Source organism: Phyllostomus hastatus, unplaced genomic scaffold (assembly GCF_019186645.2).
Source record: "Phyllostomus hastatus isolate PE091 unplaced genomic scaffold, TTU_PhHast_1.1 phas_contig_40, whole genome shotgun sequence".
NCBI lineage: Eukaryota > Metazoa > Chordata > Mammalia > Chiroptera > Phyllostomidae > Phyllostomus > Phyllostomus hastatus.
Window position 1 is genome coordinate 41,730,000 of NW_025333872.1, and position 19,350 is coordinate 41,749,349.

Genomic DNA, 19,350 nt, shown 5'->3' on the forward strand with positions numbered 1-19,350 from the left:
TCTTAGAAAAGTTGTTTTATCAAAGTTTAGTTCAATGAGGAAAAAAAACATGAAAAAGTGCAAAATATATACAGTTTCTGGCAGTTCTCACACAGGGTTTTTCTGACTACAGACCAAAAAAGTTTACATCTATGTAACGAAATTACAGTGGGTTTCACTTCATTGTTTATGTACAAGTTTTTGCTTCAAAGTGCTTGCTTTATTTAAAAAAGAAAAGATCAAGAGGGTGCTAGGAATTTTTCTGTCTTTACAACAAATTTGTGTTATTTGTCCCAATCTCCGTCTTCCTCTTCCTTTAGTGCAACACAGTGCAGCAGCCTCACTGAAAGAAGGTCTGATTTCAAAAGATGCTGCTGAAACCTCACCTACAGCAGCACCCTAGGCGTCCCATTGGGTGTGGCTCCTTTTTTCTTCTGCAGCCGATTCTGAATCTTTCGTGATTTCACCACTTTCATTCTCACCTCAAAAACTTCATGGATGGCCTTCCGGAAGCAGTGAAAATTATAGTCAATAAGCCCTGGAGAAGAAAACAAAAACATTTAGAAATGTCACAGAAATAATCTCCATCTTTTCATGTCGGCAATGGCGAGAATAAACCAGTAGGGGGCAGTAGAGGAGCAGCCTTCACAGAACGTCCACAGACTACCCTAGGTGGTCAGCAGCTAGCCTTCAGGAATTACAGGCCAAGTCCTGTGAATGTATGTATATTTTTCCCTAAGCAAAGTTTCCAGAGTACATGCCACATTTTCAAAGGTTTCTATGACCCAAAAGATTTGAGGAACCAAGTGAACTGCACATTTTTTGATCTTTCAGAATTTTTTTTTACAATAAAGATATACCTTCAATGAAATATTTATTATTTCCTTTTCCCAAAAGGCATTATTAAATTGACTAAGTGGAGGCAGACCCTGAGTTGGAGTGTGGCTGAGAAATCAAAGCCATAGTATCAATCATGTAATCAATCAATATTTACTGGATATACATTATATTTAAACCATTGTCATAAACCCTGGGGAAAGCAAAGTCTCTGAATTTAGAGTGGTAACAGTCAGCTCAGGTCAACTCAAACTCAGGAATTCAACAAACAATGACAATCTCAGTTCTTCAATATCATGTACATTTTAAATGGAGGAACAGTAGGGGAGAATCTTCTTGTGTTTTTAGAAATTAATTAGTAGTACAAAAATAGAATAACAGATAATGAAAGTCTCCAGTATGTTTTTTCATCATCATCACTAATTCATTATTGTTGAGACCAACCTTATGCTTATCCCAATTAGGATAAGGCAGTTTGTTCTATTTACTGTCTTTAAACTTATTAAAACAACCAGCCCAGCCATTATTTCCATCCACGCAGGTGATGGAAGAGACCCAAACAAAGAATTCAGATTCCAGCCAAGGAGTAAAACTCTGCAAACTAGTCTGAAAATGAACTACAAAGCACTGGAGGAAACACTAACTCAGCTTCCAGGAGCAGGAAACCCCCTGAGAGGTACCCTCTGCTGCTTCGCAGTGATAGTGACCAACAAGGGGGGAATAAAAGAACAGCCAATGAGGTGATTAAGGCAGAACGTGATAAACAAGGAGCAAATGAGTGATCTCATTCTGTGGGAATTTGAAAGTGAGATGTGAGACCCTAACAATTCTCTGCCTATCACACAGGCAGCCAAATGTCTTAGGAAAAAAGCTTAGCTTGAATGGCTCAGTGAGAAGGGTGCCATCAAACACTCAACCTGGGAAATTCCAGAGACATTCTACTGATAGCTTTTTAAAATGTATTTTATGTATTTATTTTTAGTGGGGAGAAGGGAGGGAGAAAGAGAAGGAGAGAAACATCGATCTGTTGCCTCTCGCATGCCCCCAACCAGGGACCTGGCCTTGAGCGGAGATGACAACACTTAATCCATGGAGCCACACCAGTCAGGGCCCATCGATAGCTTTCCGCAAATCTTAACTTACTCACGTTTTTAAATGGGCAAATTTAAAAGGAAAAAAACAGTCATCTTGCTGTATTTGGAGTTTTAAAAATAAAAAGGTAAAAATTCACAACTGAGGTGTTTAAAGAAAGTAAGCATTCATAGAAAGAGTTTGTTATTTATTTCAACCCTTTCATTAAAACAGTTGAAAATACAAGAAAAGAGACATGAACAGAGTAAGGACTGTCTTCACCGCCATACACAGTTATTTAATGGTCCAACATCCTTCTCTGGTTCAGTGGTTCTCAATGCCAGCAGCACATTAAAAACATCCAGAGAACTTCAAAAAAATTTAACAAACCGCAGGGCCCCCCTTCCAGGAATTGCATTTTAATTATACAGAGGACCCAGATATCCGTATTTTTTAACCACCTCCCATCCAAGGTTCCTGTAATGTGCAGCCAAGGCTGAGAACAGTACATCTGCTTTCAATTCTCCCCCTTCCGCTAGAGCAGTCACACAGACTGTTACTGAAAACTCAGACGGAGAACAACACAAAGAAAAGCTAATCACCAAGTATTGATTATCAGCACCAACAGGACTCAGCAACACAAGTGCAAGCAACTCCGTGCATTTATAAGCCTAAGTTCTTTTCAAAGACAACTACCTAACAGACAAGATGACCAACTCATCCGGTTTGTCTGGGACTATTCCCAGTTTCAACCCTGGAGGTCTACTGTCCCATGAACTCTGTCCCAGACAAATGGAGATGGTTAGTCACCTTAAAATACACAAGTTTAACACAATTGGGGTTAACCTTGGTCTGCCTATTTATTTACATTTCTCAGTTATGACATTAAAACTAACACCTAGGTTTCTAGTTAGCTTAATAAATTCTACAAAGTGTGCCTATCCTCAGAGATGATCCCACTTAGGTGGGATAACTTACTAAGAGATCCACATGATCAATTCCTGCTTAAATTTACTTCCACAACCCTAGAGCAAAGTTAAAATTAGGGGGCAAAAGTGTGGGAAGAAACATGATTGAAATAGTTTGAGAGCCCACATTAACTACAAAGGGAAAGACAAGACAGGGACATTCCAGAGGAAAAACTGGCAGACACCACCTTAGCTGAGTCGACATCACTGTAAGACACACAAACATCGTTCACTACTTGATACGATGCACTGAGGACACAACATCACTTCTTTCTTTTTTCACCCTCACCGGAGGACATTTCCCCACTGCTTTTTTAGAAAAAGATTTTATTTATTTATTTTTAGAGAGAAGGGAAAGGAGGAAGAAAGACAGGGAGAGAAACATCAATGTGTGGTTGCCTCTTGCATGCCCCCTACCAGGGACCTGGCCTGCAACCCAACCATGCACACTGACTGGGAATCGAACCAGTGACCCTTTCGTTTGCAGGCCGGCACTCAATCCACTGCCACATCAGGCAGGGCGTCCCCATTGCTTTTAGAGAGAGAGAAAAACATCAACTGGTTGCCTCCCATATGCACCCTGACCAGGGATCAAACTCACAACCCAGGTATGTGCCTCAACTGTGACTCGAACCCACAACCCTTCCATGTACAGGATCCAACCAACTGAACCACATGAGCCAGGGCCACAGCATCATTTCGATGTGGTGTTCTTGCCAAAGTGCATAATCTCATTTCAAATGAGTGAACACATCAGACAAACTAAATTTGACGGGCAGTCTACAAGATAATTTTTGATCAGTACTCTTCAAAAGTGTCAAGGCTATGAAAGATGAAGAACTGTCACAGATGAGAGGGGACTAGGAGAAATAACAACTAAATCAATTTGGGATCCTGAAACAGAAAACAGATTTTTTGGAAAAACTGGTTAAATTTGCATACGGTATAGTTTGGCTGAGAGCATTATCCAATGTTAATTCCCTAGTTTTCATAACTGTGCTATAATATGTAAGATGTTAACATTTGGGGGAAATGGATGAGGAATATATGTAGCCCTGGCTGGTACGGCTCAGTGGACTGAGTGCTGGCCTACGAACCAAAGGGTCAGAGGTTTGATTCCCAGTCAGGGCATATGCCTGGGATGCAGGCCAAGTCCCCAGTAGGTGGCGCATAAGACGCAACCACACACTGAGGTTTCTCTCCCTCTCTTTCTCCCTCCCCTCCCCTCTCTATAAAAGTAAATAAATAAAATCTTTTTAAAAACCAACTTCATTATATAAATAAATGAAAACAACAGGATATAAAACAATATAGACACCTTGGCCCCACTTTTGCTGGATGGAAGGAAAGGAGAGATGAAGGAGGAAGGCAGGGAAGAAGAGAGGCAGAAAGGGAGCGGGAGAGGAGAAAGAAAGCAAACTTCAGAAATTTAACATGGGGTTTAGCTCTAGACGGTGAAACTGAGTGGTTTTATTTTGTTTATACTTTCTTAAGTTTTCAAAGCATTTTTTAATGAACATGTATTACTTTATAAGGAAAAAACAGCTATTTCAGTAAATGTTACTACTGCCACTTTGTAGGGAATTTTTTTACCCCACAAATTGGTGGATCATACCCTCTTTACTAGCAAACACCCCTACCCATGACACTAAGATGGTATTTCCCAGTTTAGGTAGCATGGGGGGAAAGGAGCATCTTTATGAGATTAACTGCTTTGGTTTTAAAATAAAACTCAAAAGATATCTGGTGGTGTTATTAAGTATATTCATGCCTTCTATTTTCGGAATCATGATGCCATCCCTGTGTTTTGAGGACTGAAGAAGACACAGAGGCTGAAGAGAAGTTAAAGACTGTCCAGCTTTCATGTTGCATGAGTCCCCTCCTTTAAATGGGGGCACAAGGGATCGCACACCTCCGAAACCTAGAGGTGTGGACCAAGGGGGAGGCCTTGGTAAGGTTTCTTGGAGAGAAACCTTAAGCCTGGCAACACCCCAGTTAGCTTCACCCCCAGAAAAGCTAAGGCCCCTGGGAAGACAGTTGTTTTCACTTCCATTTCCCAGGGAGCTTTCACTCCAGGGCAGGCTGGTTCATGGATCCCCACCCCTGACTGATGTGGGCAGGAGCCACGGGGGCCTGTGACTGAAGTCTGGAAGCTTCCAGAGGCATGCTGCTCCCCATCCACATTCCACAAGCAGTAAAGGCGGTACTCATCTGAACTGAAATGCTTCATTTAAATCACACACACAAAAAATTACCTTTTCTTTCAAAGCTTTCCTCTCTGACAAAGCAAACAAGAGCCAGGAACTTCGTCACCTCTTTTAAATAAAGAACAGTGGTATTATTCAGCTTTATGATGGCTGTTGATTCCTTGTCATAGGGCGTTCCTGCTCCATCTTCTTTGAGACTAAATGGGGAGAGAAACCAAAACATATGTGACCATTGAGGAAGAACTGCAAATGGTAACCTGGCAACAAAGACCAGCTTTACCTCACAGAACGACAATGGCAAGTAGTTTACACTTACAGTGTCTTCAGCTAAAGATCTCAGACACGCACAATCACAAGAATGTACACACTGCAAGACAGTCACTTTCCTACTGACACAAGGAGTGGCTGCTGCAGCCGCTGGGCCACTCTCCGGCACCTGAGTGGCACAGGTGAGGGATGGGGGTTGGCTCCCCTCCCCACGGTGGCCCCCGAGGGCCTCTTTTCTCCTGACAGAACCACCAGGTTACACGCACGGTCCGAGGGAAGACCAAGAAGGACTGCAGAACTGCCCCACGTTAGAGAAGCGTAAAGACACCGGACAGCAAGTGCGGGGCTACATCGGGCGGAAGCCGATATAAAAGACCGAAGTGGGACCACTGGTGAAATGTGCATATGGGCTACACACTAGATAAGAGAGTAGTATAGCCCGACTAAACATGTTTACTTGGATAATTAAACTGTGATCCTGTAAAAAAATGTCCTTGTTCTTAACAGATAGGTGCTCAAACCAATAGGATCAAAGAATCACGTCTGCAACTTCCCAATGGTTCAGCATAAGCAAACAAACAATACGGAACAGAAAAGAGAGAGAGAGCAAATATGGCAAACTGATAAAAATGTGTGAATCCCAAGGAAGGATATGTAGGAATTCATTGTACTATCCTTGCACATTTTCTATAGGTTTGAAATATTTTTAAAATAAAATATTAAATGAATAGATTGGTCTAGTCATTTTTTTATTGATTTCACTGGGGTGACATGGGTTAATAACATTACTTAGGTTTCAGGTGTGCAGTTCCATAACACATCATCTGTATATTGTTTGTGTGGTCAGCACCCCAAGTCAAGTCTCCCTCCATCTCCACTTACCCCCCTTCACTCTCTTCCACCTTCCCCACCCCCGTTTCCTTCTGGGAATCACCATGCTGTTGTCTGCGCCTATGAACTTTTTTCCTTAACCCCTTCACCTTCTTCTTCACTCAGCCTCTCAATCCCCTTCCCCTCTGACAGCCACCAGTCTGTTCTCTGTGAGCCTATTTCTATTTTGTCTATCTTATTCATTACACTCCACATATGAGTGAAATCATATGGTACTTGCCTTCCTCTGATTGGCTTATTTCACTTGGCCTGCAGACCCAGATGACTTGGGTTTGAATCCCAGTTTACCGATACTTACTCACTAGGTAAACTTGGGCAGGTTGAGTAACTTCTTTAAGCCTCAATTTCCTCATCTGCATACTAACAGTAATTACTTGAAAGTGTCCTAATGTAATGAAATAATATATATATGGCACTGAGCACAGTACTGAGACTAAGTAAAATGCATAATGAACGTTAATTGCTATTACTCCTCCTCCTCCTCCTCCTCCTCCTCCTCCTCCTCCTCTGGCCTTCTAGGGGAGAAACAAACTTTACTCTCAAGGTTCTTCTAGCTGGTCTAATAAATAAACATGAGACAGATCAGCAAGAGAAAATAGGCAAATTTAACACACACATAGTATGGGAGCCCTGCACACCTGAGAGGATCAGAGACCTCACGTGCACGAGAGGTCCAGAGACAGAACAGGGTTCTAGCTATATCAGACATCCGAAGTGAAGGATGAGGTTATGCTCCTTGGGGGTGTCAAAGGGTTATTGCAGGCTGATAAAAAGAACAGATGTTTTAACAAATAACTGTTTGTCCTGCCATACAGATGAGTCAAAAAGGTTATCACTGATAATCTTTTATTGTATGCAAGGCCCGTGATTCAAGTCCTCCAGATTGTTAAGGGAGGAGAAGTTTCTTTTGAGTGAGAGGCTAAAGTCTGCCTTTCGCTCTGAAAAAATGTGCACACCGCAGAGGCACATCTGGAGGTGACTGGTTCTGAATCCCACAGCCTCACTGACGGAACCTGGACCCTCTGAAACACTGGTCCGATCAAGGCATTATGCATCCTCTCCTCATAAGCAAAGGAGCACTTTCCCGTACCGAGTCTACGTTTTCTGATTTATTTTTACTTCCCAAGCTTATAAATAATTGACCAGAAATCTGACTTAATTGGAATTGTGTTAAATAAACCTTATTCATACAGCATAATAATTCAGCTGCTACTAAACCTTATTTATCACTTTTGCAGAGTAAGAGCCCTCACTTACTGAACCTGCACTGTGATGGGCACGGTCCTGAGTTCTTACTGTGTGTTATGCTATCGGGCACAGGAGCCCTCTGAGGTAGGGACAGAGGAAGTGAGGTTGGGGAAAGAAGAGAACATGGTCAAAGCTGATGGTGGGGTCCAGCCAGGACCTCAAACTCGTCTGACCAATTTTAGAGCTAACGCTTTTAATCTCATAAATATCACAAGGGGGTAGGGTGATATAGGGAATCTATCTGTGTGAGATGGGAAATGTAGCCCAGCCCTATTAGAAAGCCCATAGGTGCGTGGTGGCACACAGGACGCCAAACCCACCGATCGGTTCTCTCGTGGGAGACCAGGCCTGCATTATACCTAGGCTGCTCTGAGCCTTGCTCTTGCTAAAACTCCCTCACCCTGAGTTGAGGCAGCAAATGCTTACTGCATATCTTTAAAGTAACTTCCTGAAGTATGTGCTAATTCTCCCAAGGACTGAAGTGTAACCAGACCAGTTACTGTTATTGTTCCCTTGCATTTGCAACATTTTTCCTTGTTAATCTGTAGGAAGTAGTCAGTAACATCCTTTCCTTTGTTATCTGTAAAAGTAATCACCTAAAGCAAACCTGAGCATAATGAATGAGAACCTTCTTTGATGCATTCTATTAGAAGGCAATAAAAGCTTGTCAAGGCAAGGGTAGAGGCACTGTCCCCTTGAGTGGCCATGCAGTCCCTTTCTCTTCACAGGACTTCAGTAGGTCATGTGAATTTGTCTCGTCTCATCCACAACACCATGAACACAGCTGGCCAGAGTCCACATCAGGGTGACAAACCAGATTAAATGAAAATGCCTGAATTGTAGAGTATTTTAAAGGAAATGTAGGCTTTTAGATTTGAGAGTATTTTAAACCAGTACATGCAGGGCTACTTAAAAGTAAATTGTGGAAGTTAGTTTATTATAAAAGGATTCAACTCACTATACAAGGGGCGACCCCAAAAACCCTGGAATTATCTTCTGGAGGGCAGGCCCCTTGTAGTACAGGCTTCCCTCGCTAGATGAGTGCCCGAGGAACCCACCTGTACCAGCTGGTGTTGTTGTGAGAGGCTGTGTTTGGATTCAGTGATTTTTTTTTGAAGACTCAATGTGTTTGCCCATTTCATGATGGGTGATTTATGAGTGTACCTGTCTGTACCACACTAAGTGTTCAGCAGTTTTGGACCAAACACAGCATGACCCCTGTGCCCCACCCTCTCTATTCTCCTGAGGGTAACATTTTCCCAATGTGGTAAAACTGAAACAAAAATTGGCAGAAGCACTAAAAGGTATCAAAATTGACAAGTTCAAACACTGTTTCCAGCAGTGGAAGAAACGTCTTGATAGGTATACTGCATCAAATGGAGAGTACTTTGAATGTTACTGAAGTTTAAACATGTAGGAATAAATATACAATTTTTAATAAATATATTCTGGGATTTTACCCTAGCTGGTGTGGCTCAGTGGATTGAGGGCCAGCCTGTGAACCAAAGGGTCACCGGTTCAATTCCCAGTCAGGGCACATGCCTGGGTTGTGGGCCAGGTCCCCAGCAGGGGTGTGCAAGAGGCAACCACACATTGATGTTTTTCTCCCTCTCTTTCTCCCTCCTTTCTCCTCTCTCTAAAAATAAATAATTAAATCTTTTAAAAAAACAATTTTGGGTTTTTTGGGGGGTCCCCCTCATTAACCTACCAAAACAGCAAAGAAAAATTTTAAGAAGTGTTAAACCTCAGATGTTACAGATGTTTTAACAGAATTCTTAACTTCTTTTGTGCTATTTTTAGTTACTAGTTTTCCAGACTGAACTTCTCTGGCTTATAAATAATGTTCTGAATATAAACCGAAACATTTAAAAATTTTAACCAATGAAGAAAACTGAATTTAAAATTTCCAAGTAAATATAATGCTATGTTATATAGACACTAAGCATTGTTTGTTAACAGCACTTATACAGGAAAATTCTTAAGTGACAATGTTAAATGAAAAAAGCAGGGTAAAATATTAAATATACAAAGTGACCACATTATCCTAAAAATTACACAGAAATAAGAATAAAATACATAAAAATATTAGTGATTGTTTCTACATCATAAGACTATGGACTATTATGGACTAATTTTATTTTTTATATTTACATAAAAAATTATGCATTTTCTGCAATGAGCATGGTTCACATTCATAATTAGAAAAAAACTAAAACATTGAACAAATTGGAAAAACAAAAAAAGACCAAAAAAACTACAAGTAGATATTGATGAGGTTTTACAACTGCAACAACTACTTTCTACTAGTCCTATTTCCATCTACAAAGCCATAAAAACACATGGGGATAGAATGTATTTTGAAATGTGTGTTTGTAGCTGCCAGCCTCAGCAGAAGCTCAGCTGAGATTCCTGAGCAGTTGGACTGAGGCACCAGGTCACCTGCTTCTAAACCCTGCTGGTCTCCAGGGAGCTGCTGGGAACTGGCAGCCAGCCTGCTTCCTGGGCTGCCACACACATCGCCAGCCCTCCCCCAGCCCTCCCCATGAATTGGGCTGGCTCCTTGCAAACAGTCCGAGGAAACCCCAGGGCGAGTCCCCGCCCCACTTGTGACCCAGACTGGTTCCCACTGAACCTGGCGGGTTCTCGGGAACATTGCGCTCTACCATAGAAACAACCTGATGGGCAGGGCCCGCTCCCTCCTACTGCAACCCCTGCCTCCCCTGCTTGTCTCAGCTGGACAAAAGTAACGCTGATTAACGCCATTCACATGAACAACTTTCCACTTCTAATTGCCACATGGCACAATAATGATTATGCATATTGTTAAATATATGCAAGATTAATTGTGTTGTTCATTGTACTTGATTAACATAGCAATCTAGACTGTAATCTGGGTACATTCAGATTCATGGCTACTTCAAGGTCATTCACTTACAGTTTAAAAATAATAGATTACTGTAGGGCAATAATCTTAGAAAATAAGGTTTATTTCTAAAGCCAGATGGCAGTGTTTAATAATAATAATAATAATAATAATGATAATAATAATAATAGCAGCAGCTCTATTTATCAGGATTTACCAGTGAAACCTAGTGATACTGCATCCTCACTACAGTCCTGTGAAGTCGCACTTTCCCCTTCTCACCACAGAAGGGACTCTGTGTGCTGTGTGTATAACCGAGTTAAAGATAATCACAACTCAGTAGGCAAAGGATTTTCAGACACTGAAAGAGAGGAATGACAAGACTGAGACTCACAGAAAAGGAGGCTACACATAAAGCAGGTCACAGTGAGCAAAGAAGATGAACAAAAGCTTAAAGTCATCAATGACTGGATAAGGATATAAAGCCAATGTAAATAGGCAGCAACAACTCGATGATAAGACAGAGTAGTTCAGTTCACACTTACTCACTCTTTATGACATCCATTCAGCAAATTTATGGTTATGTGGAATTGTTTCTATGTCTGGTAACAATCATTTTCACCCACTCCTTGTTTATTTTATATGATTTTAAGTATACAAAAAGTTCTGTTTTCTAAGAATGTAAGTCCATAATAATAAATAGGTAATGTTGTTGGCTTAGTTTTAAAATTTTCTGCCACTCACAATAGAGGAAAATTAAAAGTATGTTATTGAAGGGATCACTTTGTAAGTTATATAAATGTCTAACCACTATGCTGTACACATGAAACCAATACAGTATTGAATGTCAACTGTAATTGAATAAAAAAAATAAAAATATATTTTTTAAAAACAATCCAGCAGTTATCTCCTGTAACAAGAAATATAATAGAACTACTGTCAATATGAGATACTTATTTAGACTTCAAGGACCCTGTTAGTGTCTCCCAAGTTGCAATATGATGGCAGAGCTTCAGCAGGGAAACCCCAGGAACCAGTTGGGCTTGAGTTCAGATTCTAGTTTCATCCCTCACTGACTGTGTGAGCAAAAATTAGAAATTTAAACCAGGGTAAACCTCAGTTTTCCCAGCTTTACAGTGGAGATTAAATAAATAAATAAGGTGGGGATAGTGATTCCTGCCTCGTGGATTGGTGGAGAGTTAAATGATGTAATGTGAGCAATGAGTTTATTAGCATAATGTCAGGAATTTACTCGATAATTACTTGTTATTATTGCCTGCTAAATGATACATTTATAGATCTCAGTCATTCAAAACAAAAGTTTTAAAATCAAATAAGTAAATGCAAAATATCTCAAAGGTTATGAGAGAAGTATGGCTTGGTTGTAGCCTGTAAGAATATTTTACTTACCCATAAATACAAGAGATGTCAATAACCACATCGATCATATCACAGCAGAGTTCATAGGTCTGCATATCTACTGGGGTGCTATCAGTTGCAATATAAATTTTACTGACCACATCAAATAGAAATGCCTTTTCAATTCCTGAATTCTAAAACAAAAAGAAGACGCTGACTTAGAGCAACAGCTGATTTCAGACCAGGTCATGGTTACATAAAACTATATGCCATCTGCTATGTAAAAAATGAACGAGCAAAAATTAAGTTACTAAAGTTTCAGGTTGTTCCATTTTATTACAATTTAAACCTCATTGTCATATACTTCATTATAATGGACTTGCATAAGAAAGGAAAAGTGGAATTAATTATCACCAATTATTTACTATAAGTAAACAAATGGAGTAGGGGCCAAGTAGACACTAATTTTAAATTAAAAAATTAATTTAAGAATCTAAACAAGCAAATTCCAAATTGTGCAGTGAGAATTAATGTGAGTACAACCAACAGGTCTGCCTCAATTCTACTCTGAGGAGCTGGTAGTTTATAGGACTCATTTGGCCAGCTCATCGACCAGTCTTAACAGTATATATCTTATTGCCAAACTAAATGTTATGCTCTCTGCCTCTGGGAGGGCTCTATTAACACTGAATGGTTGCCTAAAACAACCAGTAGGAGCAACCTCCAAAAGTAATACTTTAGTGATCTTGAATGCTGTAAGAGTAAGCAGAAGTAAGATCATTTTCACTCTTGCAATGTTATTCTTAAATTCTACAAATGACACTCACAGAACAATATTATTTACTTACCGAGATAAAGATGTTTAGCAAATTCTCCAGGGTGGGGAGTTGTGGAATTAGTTTCTGAACCACTTTGCTAAAAGCTTCAAATATTGAATGATCATATATGCTTGTCAGATAAAAGCTGAAAGAGGAAACAACATTTCATCACGTTTTCCCCTTGACGGAGGAGTGGACTGCTTAGGCTCTGTCATAACACCAGTCCCCTGCCTTCTGTGTCTACACCTCTTACACACAGAGTCCAGCCCCCTCCAGTACTGGAAACAGCCTTGGTAAAAACTGAACATGTCTTACTTAATAAGCCTCTCCTCCCCACCACCCATAAAGCAAGAACTGGGCCCGTTCTCATCTGCCGACTGGCTGAACTGGAAAGCTTAAAAATACACGTATGATACAGAGAAGATTGGCATGGCCCCTGAGCAAGGATGGCATGCAAATTTGTGAATAGTCCCATATTTTTTAAAAAATGCATAGTATGTGTCCATACCAGCTTCCTTACATTCTGCATGAGAATGTGCACCAGATCACCTATGCCCAGGCCTCTCAGGGCAGTAACAGTTACGTGATTCATACTGAAAAACCTAAGTCTGCCATCTTCCAATCTGCGAAATGATATACAGGTAGCACCCCACAAAACACGGCAGAGAAGAGGTTTTCTTCTGTGAGTATTTCTATTTGAACATCTCCAGCGTTGGATACTGCCATCTTTATCAAGAATTGCAAACTTCAGCATCAATTAACTTCCTGGATTATGCTCATGAGTTTTATTTTAATGCGTTTTTCAAATGAGGGAAGAACCTTAGCATTGACCATTTGTTAAAAATACATATGTATTTAAAACACTACTGCTTTTCCCAAAGATTAGAATTAGTGCATGGAAAGCTTGCTTTTCCCAAAGGTTATCCCAATGTCTACAGCACAAAACGGGGTAGTCAGGTAAATTCCTGCCCACGCCAACCCACTTCCGGTGCCTCTGGACCCCAAATCTGCTTTTCTTCGTTCATCGCTGCGATCCCCGAGGGGTTTCTTTTCTCACCTGAGGTGAATTTTTTCTAATCCAGCATCTGCAAGGTCATCGTTTGCCCTCTGATGAATATCTCTTTGGGTTTCAATTTTGTGGTCGTCGGACAGACCATCCACTTTATGAATGAACACCTCGAAGTTGATGTCGGTGTTCACTTTGTAGGCCCTGGTCACGGTGAGGTGCAGCCGGGCCAGGGCCTCCATGTAATCGTCCTAGGAACAAGGCACACTCCTGTCAGGGCAGGCTGCTGCGCTTTCTAAACCCTATGAGTTGCCTTTCACACACATTCTTTTTTTCCCCAGCTTTACTTTGTTTTTAAAGATGTTATTTATTTTTAGAGAAAGGGGGAGGGAGGAAGAAAGAGAGGGAGAGAAACATCGACATGCAAGAGAAACCTCGATTGATAGTCTGTTGCTCGCCTCCAACCAGAGGCCTGGCCTGCAACCCAGGCTTGAAACCCTGACAGGGAATCAAACCCACAGGCTCTCGGTTCTTAGAGTGGTGCCCAACCCACTGAACCACACCAGCCAGCCTTACTGAGGTATGCTTAGCAAATAAACATAGTGTACACTTAAAGTGTACAATGTGATGTTTTGATACACATATATGTTGTGAAATGACCTCCCATCAAGCTAACTGAACTTTCCAGCACCTCTCCTCACAGTTAACCACTTTTGTCCTTTCCACATTCATTCTTAATTTAGAAACCATCTGGGTACAGCCTCCAAAAATATTTGGCAAAAGCCCAATAAAAGCTGGTTTCATAAAACTCAAGACTGAAAACTTAAGTTTTACTAACAAAAGATGAAAAAGAAAGGCCAGAAATGCACAGCTATAGGCAGTTACGACCAGCTTGGTGACAATCACAAAGATCAGAGTTGCAAATTTGTGAAATGAAAATTCACAAGGGTCACCTAGGACCTCCCTTGCAATACAATTCCTCCCAGATTTTTGAGTCTCTTGGTAAACTTTGATGAACATTGAGAAATGAAAATATGGTATGGGTCACTGGGAGGATGGGGAAGGAGGCAGGAAGAAAAAACTTTTAAGAACCACCTGAACTGGGCCCATGCTGTGGCTTGTAAGTAAAGTTTCATTGGAGCAGAGCCACCATCATTTGTTTACAAAGTATCTGTGACTGCTTCCATGCTATGATGGCAGCTGAGTAGTTTTCCTCTGTGGAAACTCCTCAGAGATAGTATAGCCTGCAAAGCCTAAAATATTTACCATGTGGCACTTGACAGAAAAAGATTGCTGACCCATGGTCTACAATCATGGCCTCAAATAACACAATACTATTTTTTCTCCTCCCTACAAATGACTCCTACATAATAATATAATGAACACCTGTACATGTGTCTCTCTGCATAAGAAATCAAACATCAGCTCTCGCCAAGTAGCTCAGCTGCTTGGAACATCATCCTGATACGCCAAGGTTGCGGGTTCGATCTCCGGTCAGGACACATACAAGAATTAATGGATAAGTGGAAAAACTAATAGATGTTTCTCTCTCTAATCAATAATTAAAAAAAAAACTTTAAAAAAGAAAGAAAGAAACCATCAAGACACTGAAGCCCTGTGGTTTTCTCCCCTTCCTCCCAGCCCACCTGATCGCTCTACCTCCATCCTCCAGAGGTGACGCTGTACAAAGTTCAGTGTTTGTTCTCACTCATCTTTTCGTATATTATTACTACATACATAACTCCTTAAACAACATACAGAATTCATTTACATTGTTCTAAAATTTACAAAAATATGAAGTTACACATATATTTCGGTTTGCCTTTTTCACTCAAAATATGTCCGTGACATCATCTATAGTGAAGAGCATAACTCCTTTTAACCGCTCTATAAAACCTCATTTATGGATGGCCTACAGTTTATCACTGTTGATACCTGTTGATAGACTTTCAGAATGTTTTCCAGACAGTGACCATTTGGGCAGTCTCCCACATGCATCTTTGTGTCTGTTTGCAAGGCCTGGGGCTCAGCGGGACACTGACACATTGGGCCATAGGAATGAGCTCCCTGAATCTGACCAGATACTGTGTAACAGCACCTGGTGCCTGACGCCCACGCACAGTCAGTGCCGTCAGATCTCCTAATTATTGCCAGTCTGAAGGTGTGAACACGTCTTATTTTTATAGCAAAAAAAGGAAAGGGATCGAAAGACAGAATTCAAAGGACTTTCACCTCCTATTTTGATTCCAAACCTGGACAAATATGGAAAGCCAATAAAGCAGGGGATGTTTCTGGCATTCTCCCATTTCCCAAACTAAATTAGTAAAATGTATCCCAAGTCTCTATATAAATCAAAATATTAAAGACACTAATAAACTATGAAGACAGATAAATAACATATGGAGTCTTTCTCATCCTCACCCTCTAAAGAGTTGTTTAAAATGAAAAAAAATTTTGGACACTGGGCTAGCAGATTAAGCATATCGGAAAAACTCTGGGTGAATAATTTGCAGCACTTCTTGAATACCCTGAAGTGTCTCAAATAAAAACTAAAGTCGTCACTGAATGGCTCCACATATACAAAATTCTAGCAAAGGCAAACCAATCCATAGTGACAGGAAGCATGTCCGCAGTGGGCTGGGGCTGGGGCTGGGGCTGGGGCTTGGGGCTGTCTGAGGAAGGACAAAACGGAATCTTTTGGAGATGGTAGAAATACTCTACACTTTGACTGTGAGATAGTTACAAGGTGTACACATTTGTCAAAGTCACTGAACTATTCACTTAAAATGAGGCCATTTTATTGTACATATATTAACCTCAAAAAAGGGTTATTGCTTATGACTGAGACAAGCAGAGAGGGAGTTAAAGGGACATGTCTGTGAGCAAAACCAGATAATGTCAAGAGAGCATCACTGTTTCAAAGGATTGGAAAAGGCTACTCTAACCTCCCTGCCAAGCATATAAAATGGTCTGACTACCAATTAACTGGTGACAGAGTATGTTAGCTATAGGATTATAAACGACATTAAAAAGGAAAAATACTTGGTTTATTAGAGCAGAGGGATTGTGGATGACTTTTCCTACTGTGTTTGTTATTATTGCCAATTAAAAATAAAGAAAAAATATACTGCTTAGTTTTAATCCAAAATTAGATCTAGGAATTACAGACATGTGTGTCCCTAAGCGCGTGCGGCATGGCTGCTGGGGGCTGCAGGGGCCTGGAGCGGCGGTGTGCTCTGTGGGCTCTGCTGGGGGCTGGTGGCATCACATAGTTGGGCTGTGGGAAAGTGACTCTCGGTGCTTTCTTTCTTTTATGTTTATTGGGTTGACCAAAACGTCTGTATGTTTTTTTCTGTGAAATAAAAACCACATTTTTCATTTTTACCAATAACTTCATGGATTTGGAGACTTTGAGTATGTCGGCCATCTCCCACGTGGTTCTGCACTGATTGTTCCCAGTTAATGTCTCACTTTGATCACTGTCAACTTCAACTGTCTAGCCTACCATGCATGGAGCATGGTCCGTCAAGAAGTCTCCGGCACAAAATGTCTCAAACTACTTTTGACACATTCGATCAGTCACAGCACCTTCTCCATACACTGCACAAATCTTTTTCTGCATCCTTAGTTGCGTTTTTACCTTTCTTGAAATAAAAAAGCATGATATGACAAAAATGTTGCCCATTTTTTCCATCTTCCATATTAAAATGGCTACACAAAAATTCACCAATTTTGATAAGTTTTTTAAAGTGCATGCTGATATGACAGCTGTCACAATACAGTCTAACAAAATTATTTTGAATGAGGTTAAAGACAACTAAGCTCTACTAGAGCCATCTTACAGAAAAAAAACATATGAACTTTTTGGCCAACCCGGTACAACATTCTGCGAGGACACATTTTCTCTTTGGTGATATGTTTATCTGGCAATCCTGTGTTTGTGAAGAACTCACAAGCAACAATAAACGTACAAGGCGTCAGACCACCAGAGCACTGCTTAGGAATAAAGAAAATGATGATCAAGTGCTGCTGAGAGATTTCCCTAATGTGTGCTGCTGCTGCTGCTGCTTTTTTTTAACTTTAGAGGGGAAGGGAGGGAGAAAGAGAAAGAAACATCGATTGGTTGCCTTCCATAAGGGCCTGACCAGCATGAACTTGCAACCCAGGCACGTGCCCTGACTGGGAATAAAGCCAGTGACCTTTCGGTTTGTGGAACGGCACCCAACCAGCTGAGGCACCCTGGCTGGGGCACATGTACTCATCTTTCACTGCTTGTAATCACATCTTATAAGGACTCCCACAAATATGATTTTTTTAAATCCTCACTCAAGGACATGTTTTACTGATTTCAGAGAGAGAGAGAAAGGGGAAGACAGGGAGAGACAGACTGAGAAACATCAACTGGCTGCCCCCTCAGCCCCCCACCCTGCCCTGGGGGAATCGAACCCAGAACCTTGGCATGTGCCCCAACTGTAATCGAACCCGAAGCCTTCTGGTGTCCCAGACGATGCTCCAAGCAACTGAGACACCCAGCCAGGGCCCTTTTCTAAAAGTATAATTTAAAAAGACGAATTTTGTAAGCATTCTTATACCTTCTCTGCCCTACAACTAAAAAACAAACAAATAAACAAAAAACCATGAAATAAGACAAAAAAAACATTTACCAACCCAAACTGAAGGTCTCCTTTCAAGTTCAAGTAGAATTAAAACCAAATTACGGCCCTGGCCTGGTGGCTCAGTTCGTTAAGAGTGTCGTCCCGACACACCAAGGCTGTGAGTTAACGATGAATGCATAAATAAATGGAACAAATAATCAATGTTCTCTCTCTCTCTCTGCCTCCTCTTTCTCTCTAAAACCAATAAAATTTTTTTTTTTAAATTATGGTTGCAATTTAAACATAGGCAAGTATGCCTATTTTAGCCCAATTATAGCCATCATACAAATACCTGAGATAGATTTGCTCTGGAAATGGGAATTCCATAAACTCAAATTGTTAGGTAAGCACAACGTGACATTGAAGTAAGTATTTACTTACAAAGCCACTGTCTTGAAATCCACTAGCCACTGGTTAGAGAATATACTCACTCACAGGCTGCCACTACCCAGTTCAATAACTACAGAATTGGCGGCCATGTGACTTAGGGAAAAAAATGGAACTTAAAAGAGACAGGTGACCATGACATCCCCGGAGCCTCACCTCCCATGCAGCAGCATGTACACACTCCAGCCCCTCCCCTCCAGTGCCAGGCTTCCTAATTTATGGTGCTGGCAGACCTAGGCAGAAAGGCAGGGGATACTGCCAAGGCCACAGATGGGCCAGAAAACAGGTCAGCATAAGTGGGACAGCCAGGAAAGCAGCGACTGACAACAGGCCCTGGACCTGATGCCGGTGTCTTACAAGCACGTGCTTCTGGACGAGTCCAAGGGCGGAGACGCACTGCTTGCTTTTCCCAGACCAGGCCTTGGAACTTAAATGTCTCCCGCAGCTAAACCCCACCACCAAAGAAAGAACCCTTTCTAACCACAGAAAGGTCAGTACAGCCAAGCTCCTGTACTACACTAGATGTCCAAGTGCAGTCACTTGAAACTAAAAGGCTTTGGGTGAAAATTTCAATATTATATTAAATGCCTAGTTCCATGAATGTTCTCTGGCATGAGCAGTCTTCTCAGAGAACAGTTTTCCAAGTGTGGGCTCAGAACCATTATGACTAAGTCAGCCTTCCCACACTCCCCGCTAACGAGACCCATGCTCCTGCAAGGGCTGGGAGTGCTCGGCCTGCCTGTCTCTTTGCAGGCCCATGGTTTCAGGAAAAGGTCTGGACCTGGGTTTACAGA

At 41.2% G+C, this 19,350-nt stretch overlaps 1 protein-coding gene and 1 pseudogene across 1 annotated transcript in view; one reads left to right on the forward strand and one right to left on the reverse strand.

Annotated features, from left to right (window-relative positions):
- The window catches only part of RRAGD (Ras related GTP binding D), a 36,546-nt gene continuing 17,196 nt past the window's right edge, over nucleotides 1-19,350 (reverse strand). The window contains exons 3-7 of the mRNA XM_045842827.1: nucleotides 13,566-13,765; nucleotides 12,539-12,653; nucleotides 11,742-11,884; nucleotides 5,111-5,259; nucleotides 1-517 (exon numbers count right to left, since the gene is read on the reverse strand). Of these exons, the coding sequence (XP_045698783.1) occupies nucleotides 366-517; nucleotides 5,111-5,259; nucleotides 11,742-11,884; nucleotides 12,539-12,653; nucleotides 13,566-13,765 (759 nt within the window). The 3' untranslated portion in view covers nucleotides 1-365. The remainder of the gene's footprint in view (nucleotides 518-5,110; nucleotides 5,260-11,741; nucleotides 11,885-12,538; nucleotides 12,654-13,565; nucleotides 13,766-19,350) is intronic.
- LOC123822280 lies at nucleotides 12,889-12,989 on the forward strand (annotated as a pseudogene).